At 38.4% G+C, this 13,255-nt stretch overlaps 2 protein-coding genes across 3 annotated transcripts in view; one reads left to right on the top strand and one right to left on the bottom strand.

Moving 5' to 3' along the window:
• Positions 1–3,336: 3,336 nt before the first annotated feature.
• The window catches only part of nt5dc1 (5'-nucleotidase domain containing 1), a 65,817-nt gene continuing 55,898 nt past the window's right edge, over positions 3,337–13,255 (top strand). Inside the window, exons 1-6 of one of the 2 annotated variants that reach the window (XM_056249981.1) lie at positions 3,337–3,766; positions 4,148–4,239; positions 7,006–7,077; positions 7,250–7,359; positions 7,577–7,656; positions 7,829–7,910. In XM_056249981.1, coding sequence (XP_056105956.1) covers positions 3,674–3,766; positions 4,148–4,239; positions 7,006–7,077; positions 7,250–7,359; positions 7,577–7,656; positions 7,829–7,910 — 529 coding nt within the window. In that variant the 5' untranslated portion in view covers positions 3,337–3,673. The remainder of the gene's footprint in view (positions 3,767–4,147; positions 4,240–7,005; positions 7,078–7,249; positions 7,360–7,576; positions 7,657–7,828; positions 7,911–13,255) is intronic. The other variant, XM_056249916.1, reaches the window with a different exon arrangement.
• On the bottom strand, positions 8,302–12,312 carry col10a1b (collagen, type X, alpha 1b). The gene is made up of 3 exons (XM_056249793.1): positions 12,202–12,312; positions 11,734–11,857; positions 8,302–10,587 (listed from the first exon to the last, which is right to left on the bottom strand). Exons 2-3 carry the CDS (start codon positions 11,840–11,842, stop codon positions 8,717–8,719), a joined length of 1,980 nt encoding a protein of 659 aa, XP_056105768.1. The 5' UTR covers positions 11,843–11,857; positions 12,202–12,312; the 3' UTR covers positions 8,302–8,716.

Consider the following 13,255-nt stretch of genomic DNA (forward strand, 5'->3'; position numbering starts at 1 on the left):
AAATTATTTTAACTACTGAGCTCAGAACCTCTGAAATGGGCAAAAAATTATAATCCTAATAAAAATTCAGAAGGGATCCAATATAAATAACAAATTTGATCCTAATGGGAATTCAAATACTTTTTAGCAAGGTTCCTCAAATCCAGCCCTGGAGGGACTCAGGGTTCGTACAGATTTTTATGAGTGAAATTCAAGCACTGAAGTGAAGTCATTTATGGTGATTTGTATGATTAAATCATCACAGGTCAGTAGCAAAGACATTAAGTGAGAAATCCATAAAGTAAGTTTTATGTATTAAATTATTGCATGTTTGCATAAAATTCTGTATTGTGCATTGTACATCTGAATGTTTGGTGTGTGTCAGAGGATAAAAAACACTTGCAGAAAACAGCATCTGTCTTGTTACTATATATAACCTACATTTTGCTATGAATATAAATCAAACCGATCATTTCACAAACCCATACAAAACTATGCATTACTGATTAGCTAGAGGCTATTGCTATTATTTATTCTTTTGGATATTTTTCTTAAATAAAAAGTAATTTAATGATATGACAGCAAAATAACATCATACATCAACCCATTTCAGAATAGCGAACAGTTGTGCAAGGCAAATAAGTGGGGTATTACTGATGATTTTACAGTCTCTAGCACTAGAACAGGTAAAAGCGTTTACAGAGTTCAGTATTCCACACGCTTATCTTTACATTATGAAAATAAAATTTTAAATGATTATGTAGTCACCGCCTGGTAAGGGGAGATAAGTTATACTGTCAATAAAAGACACTGGACACGGAGCTGCAACATCTTCTGGATCTCTGTATTTTCTGCACTAATGCAAATATTTCTGCATTCTCATATATCAATATATCAGATTAACTCTTTAGAAAAAGCCACAAAATACAGAATTACTCGCATACATCTTCTCATCATGTACTGTTTCCACAAATTAACAAATAATTTCAATAGACACTTGGATTACAATGCACATTAATAATACTATGTACTGTATATTGCATACAATATTCACATATGATACTCTGCCTTCAACTCTCAACTTCTTAAATTAGCTCTGGAATTATAGCATGTGTCAGCAAAAATAATTCTCTCTTTACACACCATTAGTGTGAACACGTTCATTACACTTTCTCTTATGAACCAACAGATCCCTTTTTTAAGCACTGTCACCTGCAACTTCTGACTCTTAACTGTTACATTAGTTCTCAAAAACACAAATAATATTGTTTTTCATATTTCTGTAACCGCATGGTCTCTGCCATCAGTTTAGCATTCGCCAGTTGCACACGTGATACACATGGTTAACTTGAACCGATCTTTTAGAATCAATATACGAACAATTATTACACTTCAAAGAATGACATTTGCCATTTTTCACAGCCTTGACTTATACAAAATGTATTTCCACGACAATTTACTCATGTCACACCTGGTAAGGGGAGATATACAGTCAATAAAATACACAGAACATGGAGCTGCTGCAATCTATTTTGTCTGCACAGCGCGCCCCCTCCCCCAGGATGGGAACATGTCCCAAGGCAAAAGTAATTGAATGATCGATCGCCCATAGGCAAGGAATATCAATCGCTATCATCCAAAATCATACAGTATGCATTAATGACATTCAATTTCTTTTTCAATGACAACTACATATTCTGATGACACTAAATATAATATCTCTTTATATATTTTTGTAACCACCACAATTTAGTCGCAAGTTTGAATAAAAATCTGTTTCAGGCTATTTAGGGAGGTTGGAACTGATTTAGTTTAGTTTTGCATTATGAGTGTTTTAGCTTTTGTGTTTTACTCCTAAATGTCTCGCTCCCCGTAAAAACTTTACTAGGGGCAAAATAGTTTGTTGGTGACAAATTATGCCACTGATGGACAGTAACTTAAAAAAAAAAAAAAAATTTTACACACAATAAATCTTTGTGGGCCTATATTAATTTTAAACAGAAAACATTTTACGACCTTTTCAGATAGCCTATTGACAGTGCAAAGAAAGGCAAAAAGAATATCTTAAATTGGCACTGTGGGCTGTCCGTTTGCCCACAGTTTTGTTGTTCCAAAGAACAAATTAATGTAGCCATGATCTCTGAAATTTAGGCTGTATTAGGACGCACACTGATTTTCATGATGAAAGCGATGTCTGCCACCCTCATGTGAGTGTGAGAAAAAACACAACTACTTCCTACTTCAGGTGAATGAAAAAATTATCTAATGACCAGTGAGCAAAGTTTCAATGAGTCAAAAAAGGAAGAGAATGGAAATTCAAACCTGAAATGGGATCACATCTGAAGATTATAAAATCGGAATAGCTTATATAGTCCAAATGAGTCTAGTTGTGTTCATATTTGTGCAGTTGTCAAACATTTTCTGAATTCTGCCCTTTAAACTAAAATCCCAAATATCATATTTTTGTAATAGGGCTAGCTGTTGGATAAATTCATTCTGGAAATACATAAGAGATGACTTGTTCTGTGTGGCCCTTAAAAAGTTTTTGGAGAATTCACCCACACTTAAAATGTATGTCATTTCACTGGATATATTATTCAACCAAGTGGCATTTACAAACAAATGATGCTAGAGCTCTTTCAGAACAACTTTCTCTGAGCCATTCTTGCAATTACTTTTAACCAACTAGTATAAAGTCAAGATCAAACAGATGTGCTACAGTGTTTGCATTTGTAGTAGATCACAAAAATGAAACATGCTTTCTTACTGAAAAAAGTATAATCAACAGTTAAATATTTGGTATGTCCAGAGGGGATCTCTGTTTTTAATGACCCTACATTTTATTAGGCCTGACATCACTGTTGACCACTGCTGTATGTTTTGTATATGTTTTAATGCGATCTTAATACATTAAATACAAACCCATGCACATATATCAATGGCATCACAGTATTAAGGTGACTTGACGTGATTTTATACTGTTCAAACTGTATTCTATCCCCTTATACTAACCCTACCCATCACATAAAACTTTCTACATTTTTACATTTTCAAAAAAATCACTTAGTATGATTTATAAGCTTGTTTCCTCATGGGGAACAAAAAATGTCCCCAAGGATTTCGGATATTGCCATCTTTGTGGGGACATTTTGTCCCTGTGTAAGGTATAGGGTTTACCTGGAAAACGTTGCTTAGCAATGAGTGGAAAACCCACAGCATTTTATTCTCGAGAATAATGATTTTTATTTTATTTTACAATGTACAGCTTCATCCATGCATAACTGACAAATGTTTAATAATTAGAAGTGACGTGCGACGTTCCATTTTGTTCACGTTATTACGGTAACAACACCCGGAAATGCGCGAATATTCAGATATTCGTACGTTCGTGTCTTGTGTAAGCAAGCAAGATACAAAAGACCCGTTGTTCATATGCAATGTTATAACCGGCACCGGAGTGTTTCCGCGATAAATGCCGGTACGCGTTTTGCAGGTGACTGCGCCTTCCGTGAGCCGTTTCTAAACGCGGCTTGTAGTCTTTTGTAGACACTGTTGTCGCCGCTGTCCCACGTGTTGCAGAACAGACAAATACATTGCAGACTGCCGCCACCGAGCGAGCTGCATCGACAGCTGGAAGTCATCGCGATTCTGTAATCTTACAGTTCACATAGCCATTCCTCCTAAAGGCTGTACAATGAGCGAATACTTCTCGCTATCGGAGTGTGATGTGATCGGCTTTGATTTGGACCACACGCTCTGTCGATACTATCTGAAGGAAACCTCCAGGGTGAGTCGTGCTGGCATCATCATGCATATCATCACACAACCGACCTTACACGCAGAATATGGCGGACACATGGTTATAATAAATCAGAATCGGAAATAGGCTGTGTGTTCTGTTTGCGTTACATTACTGGAACAGTCGCGTGTTGATGCGCGGATCTAAAGCATCGATCTGTCCGGCAGGCCTCGTTAAAACACACTGAGAATGTGAGATGAGTGCCTACTTTATCTGTCATTCTAGGAGGACGTTCATGCATCGCATCTGACGTGTAGTTTACCTCTAATAGCTCGAGATGATGCTTCAGTTATGGTTAGGCCTGACATCTTCATGTCACTGCACCTCATGTTAGTACTTACATTTATTTCTTCTTCTGTCTGTGTGCAGCTGATCTATGAGAGTTTTGCAGGGTATCTTGTGGAACACAAGGGATATGATAAAGATCTACTTAATTTAACACCTGCCGATTGGGATTTCTGGTGAGTTGTTTCAGCAATACACACACACAGAAAGTCAGTCATTAAAATGTCCAAGAATACCTGCATGAAACCATGGTTTTAATGCCCAGACTTAACAATTAGACATGTACTATGACACACGTGCAAACACACACTGACACTCATATATATTCTCTCTCTCTCTCTCTCTCTCTCTCTCTCTCTCTCTCTCTCTCTCTCTCTCTCTCTCTCTCTCTCTCTCACACACACATAACACACCTGATTCAGATCATGAGCTCATTAGCTGCTTTACGCTTCTTAGGAACGTTTTTTCTTTGTGGAAGTTTTGCGTTTGGTGACCAGGGGCGTTTCTAGGTTTTAAAAACATCAGGGGCTGAGCCCGAAACATCAGGGGCTGGGGTGGGTAATAAGATAACATGATTCGATACAGAGAATAATGTATATTGCATGCCTATATGCAGGGGGCAGACTGGTTAAAAAAATCCATCCCTGGCACTGTAACCACACCAGCCCACATTACCACATAGTCACGCACATTGAAATGTGAGGTAGTTCGGGGGCATACTCCCCCGAGAAAATTTGGATTTCATGTGTGCATTTTAAGGTGTTTGAAGGTCAAAACAATTGGATAACAATAGCTTTAAAAGCATGTCAGTGGGCAATAGCATAAATTATTTGTCAAGCAGATAACAGATTCTTTTTTTTTTACAGAAACGAAACGATAAAGGGATATTTTTCAAAATCTTGTACTTTGAAACCCGTTTTCAAAATTTTGTTTTCAGGCCCCAAAACACTGTGGTCGTGTAAATGAATGTCCAAAACACATAAAAAGTTTTCAGTTCTTAGTTGAAAATGGTGTTGTGTAAACAGCCCCTCATTCAGCTCCCTAGGTCGTGAATCAGTATATCGTGTACATGAATTTCGGGCACTGGTAAGGACAGTAAAGGCTCCGATACACTCACGGTGAAGTTCTTTGTTTAGGGGTAAAATTAAGTTCGAAATACATTAGCAGAGATGTACTGTTATCGAACATCTGATGCCGCCCACACTGCTGAGAGCAACGGTTAGATGATAACGTCCACATTGTACAATGTCAATACTGGTATTTATGAACAACAGCAGAGCTGATATTCTTCTATATAATAAATACTTTGATTATTACATTTACCTACCATAATTTTCAGCCGTAAAATAATTATAAATGTTAGCTGCATCTAAAATCTTAAAAATATTGCATTCGGAGGATGCATTCCAAGGTAAAAAGTCATCAAGGCATGTCTGTCACTTCCTGTCTCTAATGCTGCCTTCACAAATTCAGAAGGTATCTCAGATGTATCCTTTGATATCCCACAATCCTGTGCTTTCCATTGCGTTATTTGTTTCATCGCTTCAGAACTTCCGTTAAGGGAACATATTGAGCATCAATGCTCCTTGGTTAATCACGGTGCATTGTGGGACCATTTAGAGAGCGAACGTTTCAGTGCACTGGAAGATATTTTGCGATTGAGACGGCCCTTCAAATCGCCGACTCCTGGATCAGTGCCCTGACTACTGAACTAGGGAGCTGATTGAGACAGATTGAAAACCACTGTTGTACAGGATAGTTCAGAATTATAATTATTTATTAATTGTTCAACATGGTCATGAGCTCAAACTCAGAGTAACCCAAGCATGCAAACTCTTCACCATTGGTGAAAATCACCATTTTGATAGCAGAATCGGTCGCCTAAGTTGATGCGCAAACACATTTTTGACACTTGTTGTTCTGGGTGCATTTTGACTACAATAGTGGCCAGTTGTGTATTAAAGAATGTCCAATTACATAACTGAAATTGTGCGTCTGAATTCAACAATTTTTTTCTTTGATAACTTTATTAATTATTATTTTGAAGATGTAAATACAAAATACCATGTATACATTAAACAGCAGCATACAGTTGGATGTTAACTACATTTAAGACTGTTACATGAAGAAAAAAAAAATGTTAATGTGAGTGCTTTAAAATGAATAATTGTTATTATAAAAATATGATGCAAGTTATGCAATGTTATTGTAAATGTGAATATTTGATGTATGAAAACAAATAAGAGCCAGTGTATTGACACTTGTCATGTTCGGTTGGATTAAAACGAACCCTGGTGCGATTGCACTGTTAGTGTGGTTCATTTGAATAAGTGTGAACCCATCGATCTGAACCCTGGTGCACACCAAACAAGACGATGCTTTCAGGCGAACGTTGGTGCAGTTCTACTGAAATATGAATGCAAGACGGACCAAAGACATGTAAACAAACCAAAAACAGGACATGATGTCACAAGATGCGACCCCTAATATAGACAGAATGCTCAAGTATACCTGTTTTTTTCTGCAAGAAATTCCCAGTAAAGTATTTCCTCATGTATAATAGTCTCACCTTTTTCACCCCTAGTGATTTCTTATTCTTAAAGTCAGAGTATCTTAAAAATGATCTGAAGCATGACAATTTGGAATAATGACCTTGTTTGCCCATTTTTCATATGGCCAGCACCATTTAAGCTGTGTGGACTGGAAATTTAAACATCTCATGAACATGGCTTATGTTCAAAATTGAAATACGAACAAATTGATTCTTGTTTCAAGCAGGTATTCTTGTAAATTGTGAAAATTATATGAATTGGGTATTAATATATCCATAATCCTGTCGTTTATGTAAGCTGTTTGTTTCCAAACAAAGCAGTTGTTACCCTTTTATGAGCTTGTTTGTCTCTCTAGTACACAAACATTGTTGCTTGTTGTCATGTGACCAGTTTTAAAGGTCTTGTGGTGGACCTTGAGGAGGGTAACCTGGTCAAGCTGGCAGCGGATGGCACTGTCTTGCGGTGAGTCAATTTTAATATGGCGTGTGTATTTGAAAGATTACTCGGCAGTAGATTTTATTGCTCCTTTTTTGTAAAGAAAAAAAGGGTCATTTGTACTGTGGATAATAAAATATCTAAATTGCTAACCCTTTAGATTAAGCTGTTAATCTATGTAAAACACTCTTATTTGTAGGGCAACTCATGGCACTAAAAACCTGAGTACTGATGACATCATAAAGCATTATGGTCCAAAAAGAGAATGGAAGCATTTTAATAGCCTTAATACCTCGTACACACGATCTGGTAAGGCAGCTTTTTTTCAGCTAGTTAATTTTAAAATTTCTGATGACAATATAACAATAATTTGCTTATTGAATTTGAGGTTACTTTTTTTATATATATATATTGTACTATATTATTTATTATATTTATTATCAATTGCAGTTTTTCAGTGTTTTATCATATTTTCAAATAACTGTCTTTACCTAAATATGTGATTTAGTTCACTCATTTGTTGCAGCAAAATACTATTTTTATGACAACTATTTTGACCTCCCTGGTGCCCTTCTTTGTGCAAGAGTGGTGGATATGTTGCATAAGGTAAAAATAATTTAATTAATTCAGTGTTTTTCAAAAATGCTATATTTCTATTTCAAATTAGAAGTAGCATTTGTTAATTTAGTTGTATTGTGAACGTTAAATTGTATAACAAAAACGTATGTTGTTAATGTTTTCATTTATAATTAAATTTTTTTTTTTTTTTTAACCCTAGCAAGGAGTCGAAATCACATCTGACTTGTGGAAAGACATTGTTGCTGCAATTGACCATAATTACAACACATCTGCATTTCGGGGTATGTAGAAAAAACCCTCTTATACCCTCTTACTATTTGTAATCAGTATTTTAAAATGTAATTTAATTTTGATATTGTATAATGTCTATAAAGGTCTTACACCATGTCTACACCAGACGCGACGAAGCAACCGTTGCATATCCACTTGTTGTGTCAGAAGTAGCGCAAGCGCTTGAAGTTTATCAGAAATAAAACGGGGTATCAGTTTACAGTTGGGAATTTGTCATGTCGGTCTGTGCCTCATCCAGTGTAGACAGCATCACTGATTATAATGGGTTCTATTGGCTATCACAATAAAAATTTTAAGTTAGCCTAAGATATTTGTGTTGATTTATTATGATGCACACCTTGTGACATTACAGAGTTAAAAGGAAAAAACAACGACTCACAATTATAATTATTCACTTTGAAATCCATTTAATTCAAAACCTGTCTCACTTAATTTGTCTTAAAGAGCATGTGTCTTCAAAGCAAACTCAACACAGGAAACTTATGCTAAAATGTGGGCTCAGGAAAAAGTCACACATAGCCAAATTCAATACATAACCATCAGTTCAGGTTCTAGGCAAATGCAATAGGTCTGTTGTCTAATTTCTTGGATAATTTATATTGGTGTTCCTTAATAATTGACATCATCAAAATATTTTCATACAAGGTCTTCTTTAGATCAACAAGCTACAGACAATATTTCTAAATCAGTCTTCATTTTCTACTCTGCATGACTTTATCTCAGGGAAACATGAAAATGAGTATAAATGCAGACAATTTTTGAATTAGAAAGATTGAGGTTTTCTTGAGTGTGTTTATCACGTTGTGGCAATCAAGAAGCCAGAGAAGGAACAGTGAACATTTTCATCAGCATAAATGCCATTGGACTGGTCATCGGGAACCTGGATGTACACTGTGTCATGGGAATGCAGCATGAGGACAGCACTGCCAGACATCTGGTCAAGGAAACCTTTGTTGTACTCATCATAAGAGAACATGACTGGCTCACTGTTTTTGTAAAGTGCTACCAATGCATTTGCTCCATTGACATGCATATGGAAAGAAAAGTAGTAAAGTCCTGGAACCTGACAGGTGAATATGCCAGTGTTAGGATCATAGTGGTTCTCTCCATTGTATACAATTTGGTTGAATGCAATTGGTGTTCCAGCATTAGGATAAGCTGTGGTAAGAAGAGCTGTGAATGCTGACATGGGTGCCTTCATCAGCTCGTGACTAACAGGCATTACCATCTCGTGGGATTTAATTGGCATGCTTTTCTCGTGGTGGTAAACCATCTCGCCTGGGGGGCCAGGTGCCCCAGGAGGTCCTGGTTTACCCGGGTGACCATCATGACCTCTGGCACCAGGGACACCAGGAGGACCCTGAGGTCCAGAAATTCCCTTGGATGTGAGCCCTGCAGGGCCAGGGGGGCCTGGAAGTCCTGGGTGACCCATAAGCCCTGATGGACCAGCAGGTCCTACTGGACCTGTTGGTCCTCTTGCTCCAGGGATACCATTTTCACCCCTTCCACCTGGTTGCCCTTGAAGTCCTGGATGTCCCTTATCACCTGGTGGCCCCTTGCTACCTGGGATACCTGGAGCACCGGTAAATCCTGATTCGCCCTTGGAACCTTGATGTCCCATATGGCCCATTGGGCCTGGAGGACCTGCTGCACCTGGAATACCAGGTTTTCCGGAGAAGCCTTGTGCCCCTTGCTCGCCCTTTGCACCTCTTTGGCCTGGTGCCCCAACCATACCAATGTCACCTTTAGCTCCCTGTGGACCTGCTTCTCCTTGGAATCCCCTGGAGCCTTGAGGACCAGCTTGACCTATTGGGCCAATAGCACCTGGATGACCTGTGTGACCTGTTGGCCCTGGTTCTCCCTTTTGGCCTGTTGTACCTGAGGTTCCTGGCACTCCACGATCTCCTGGCAGTCCAGGTGATCCAGGTTTGCCAGTACCTGGCAGACCTGGAGCGCCTGGCTGTCCTGCTGGTCCTTGAGGACCTTTTTGTCCCATTGACCCAGGCATTCCTGGAGCGCCATTCTGGCCTGGTTTTCCTGGTGCTCCTATTCCAGGTGCCCCTGTATGACCCTTTGGGCCTGGTATGCCCATAGCACCTGGTGACCCATCCCTACCTGGCATTCCTGACTTTCCAGGCTCTCCAGGAAATCCACTTGGTCCTGGTTTTCCAATTCCAGGCTGACCGGGCTGACCAGAAGGACCCTGAGGGCCCATTGGACCTGGGCTACCAGGTCCTCCTGGAATACCGTGGCCAGGTTCTCCTTTCTGGCCTGGCAGTCCAGGAATTCCAGGATGACCCTTTAGGCCAGTTTCTCCACGTGGGCCCATTGCTCCTGGAAGACCGTGTGGTCCAGGCTTTCCAGTAGAAGAAAGGCCAGCAGGTCCAGGGCTTCCAGGTGATCCTGGCGCTCCTCTTGCACCTTGAGGTCCTGCAGGCCCTGGGTGTCCCTTCTCGCCTGGATATCCAGGTGAACCTGGTTTTCCAGATGAACCTGGGCTTCCAGGTTTACCAGGTGAGGAGTATCCTGCTGGACCTGGTGGTCCAGGTGGACCCATCGGACCGGTGTGTCCAACACCATTCTTTCCAGGCATTCCTGGTGGACCAGATGGGCCGGGGGGGCCAGGTTCACCTGGGGAACCTGGAATACCATGTTCACCAGCAACAGCTACAAATAAGACAAAAATATAAGATAAATCACACACAACATTACAACATTTAAAAATTTAATAACAATTCTAAAATTGCTTGTACGACATTCCTTAACATAAACCTTTGGCTCAGTAGCATGGCACTGACTTAAATTTGACAAATGACAAGCTACTATTTCATTTAATTTCAAGTACATTATTAATTAGAGACTTATCTGATTGATCTGTTTGCTATCTCACTGGTGATTTTAGCCACATTTGTAGACCAAAAAGAAATATATTTTAATTAGAATAATAAGTGAGTGTATTACTTGTTTTCATTTTAAAGTTTATTTAAAATTGATTTAATCTCATGGAGTGTGTGTGTGTGTGTGTATTGGTTTGACTATGCTTGTGAAGTCCAAAATGGCCTCACTACTCAAAAATGTACTTAGTAAAATACTGAAACCTGTTAAACACTGAATAGTCAGCTTGACCTCAAAAGTTAAAGTGGCTTATAAATTGGCCATTTTTTTAAATGTATGCTATGTGGTGATTATCATGATACAAAACCCTCTGCGCAAGTTTTTTTTTTGTTATCAAATATGCTGTTTAATCAATTCTATGTAGTCATAGGTGCTGCACCGGTTGGATTGGATTGTTTGATAATCTAGAAAACGCTGGGAATAGACAATAAAAAAATAAAAAAATTGAAACCGTGCTTGTCCAGAAACTAATGGTATAATTTAACATCACAGTGTGGGTTGTTTTGGGTATGCCTGTTGTATAAAGTGGTTACCTCTGTTTTGGTGATTTTACAATGTTCTAAAGTAGTGGATTATATTATCTGTGGTGTATACCAACTGAAAAGTAATTAACTAACAGTATTTGTAGTCTTTCCACAATAACTTTATTTGGTAAAGTTATTGTATAGTGGGCAAAATATTGTGTACGCTTAAATGACCTGAGTGACTGAATCTCATCTAGTTTGTTGCAAAGAGGCTCATCCAATGTCATATTAATTAATTTATGTACATACATTAGGCACCCTATGTACCTCAAGCTCCCATAGTGTACTGTGTCTCAATGGTGCACCTTCTGCTGTTATTATACATATTCTGACTCATTCCACATTACAATTATGATATACGTTAAGGATATATATGGACCAAATGTAAACTCACTGTGAGATTTTGTAGGATAAGACTGTTTCTTCACATGATAGTATCTGTCAGGGGTCGCCTCAGCCAGTACCACAAGGAGAAGGAGAATGCTTGTTACCCGGAGGTCCATTTTCTGAAGCTAAGCCTGTAAAGAAATGATGAAATGAGAGCAATGATGAATGAGTGACACAGAAACTTCTCCTCATAGCATTTAAAAATTGGCATTATAAAGAAGCATGTTAATACATCTAAACATGCTGTATAAAATTAACATAAATAACAAATGACTACAGAAAGCATCAAGCACATGTGTAATCACTCAGAAAACATCCCAGAAGACTTAATAAATGTGGCCCAGGAGCTCACTGACACGCATACAAAGTAGCATCTACAAGATCTTCTCCTCACACCCATTCCAGCAATACCACACACTCCCAAACCAGCATTATGCTGCCGCAGAAAGCCATAGAGGCAAGTGTCTGTACCCACCAGTAGGCCGGAGCTCCAGAAGTCAGAGGGGGTCAGGCTGCTGTCCCGACCAATCTGTATATTTGTAAGTTTCCAACTCCTGTAAGTCCGTGGTGGTACTGTTCACAGAAGTGGATTCTTCTATTTATACCAAATTTGCTTCTCCAGCAGCACCCAAAATCTCCCTCCCTCCTCGTGTGATGTCAGTTTTAATGAAGGGTATGGTGTCCCTTGTGAGTGCATGGCAATTCGGCATAATTCGGTAGTTCCCATAATTTTTTATCTGTGGTCATGCTTTCTTTTGACCCATTCAGGCAAAATGGTAACGCTTTACAATAAGGTTTATTAGTTAACATTAATTAATATATTATCTAACATGAACTAACCATGTGCAATACATTTGTTACTGTATTTGTTAATGTTAGTTAATACAAATACAGCTGTTTGGTCATGTTAGTTCACAGTGCATTAACTAATGTTAACAAGATTTTAGTAAGATTTAAAGTAAATGTTGAAATTAATATTAACAAAGAATAATACATGCTGTATAAGTGCAGTTCATTATTAGTTCATGCTAACTTATCTGGTTAACTAATGTTAACTAATGAACCTTGTAAAGTGTAACTGGCAAAATAAATAAATAAAAATACAAAAAAGTAAAGGATGTTACACTGTATTAAACACTGTTTTCTAAGGGCACGTGTTATTTGTCTGTTATGCATATTTTGTAAAACTTTAACCGAGTTTGTGCATTACTTTGTGAAACTCAGACCTTGCACATTTTATGTCTTTCTACACCTTAAATATGGTTAGGGTGCAAAAAAGTATGGGTATTAAAAATGATTTTGCTGAACCTTTAAAAAATAAGATAACTGGTTAGAAGAATGGCCTTTGTCTGTGTATGTTGTGCATTTTAGATTTATTCCTTTAAAAAACATCTCAAGATCAGTGCCAAACCACAGCTGGAAGTGGAAGTGTGGTTAATTCTACTCTGAAACAGCAGAGGGCAGAGTTGAAGTCCTTGTCCTCGTGTGGGAACAGTGGGCTGCACCAGAGCCATGGGGTCGTGATTATG

Source organism: Rhinichthys klamathensis, unplaced genomic scaffold (assembly GCF_029890125.1).
Source record: "Rhinichthys klamathensis goyatoka isolate OS25496 unplaced genomic scaffold, OSU_Roscu_1.1 h1tg000001l_1, whole genome shotgun sequence".
Classification (NCBI taxonomy): domain Eukaryota; kingdom Metazoa; phylum Chordata; class Actinopteri; order Cypriniformes; family Leuciscidae; genus Rhinichthys; species Rhinichthys klamathensis.

Coding starts and splice junctions, on each gene's coding strand:
- col10a1b (XM_056249793.1), bottom strand. CDS start 11,842: ATGGACCTCCGGGTAACAAGCATTCTCCTTCTCCTTGTGGTACTGGCT. Junction 10,588..11,733: donor TTATCCTACAAAATCTCACA/GTGAGTTTACAT, acceptor TCTTATTTGTAG/CTGTTGCTGGTGAACATGGT.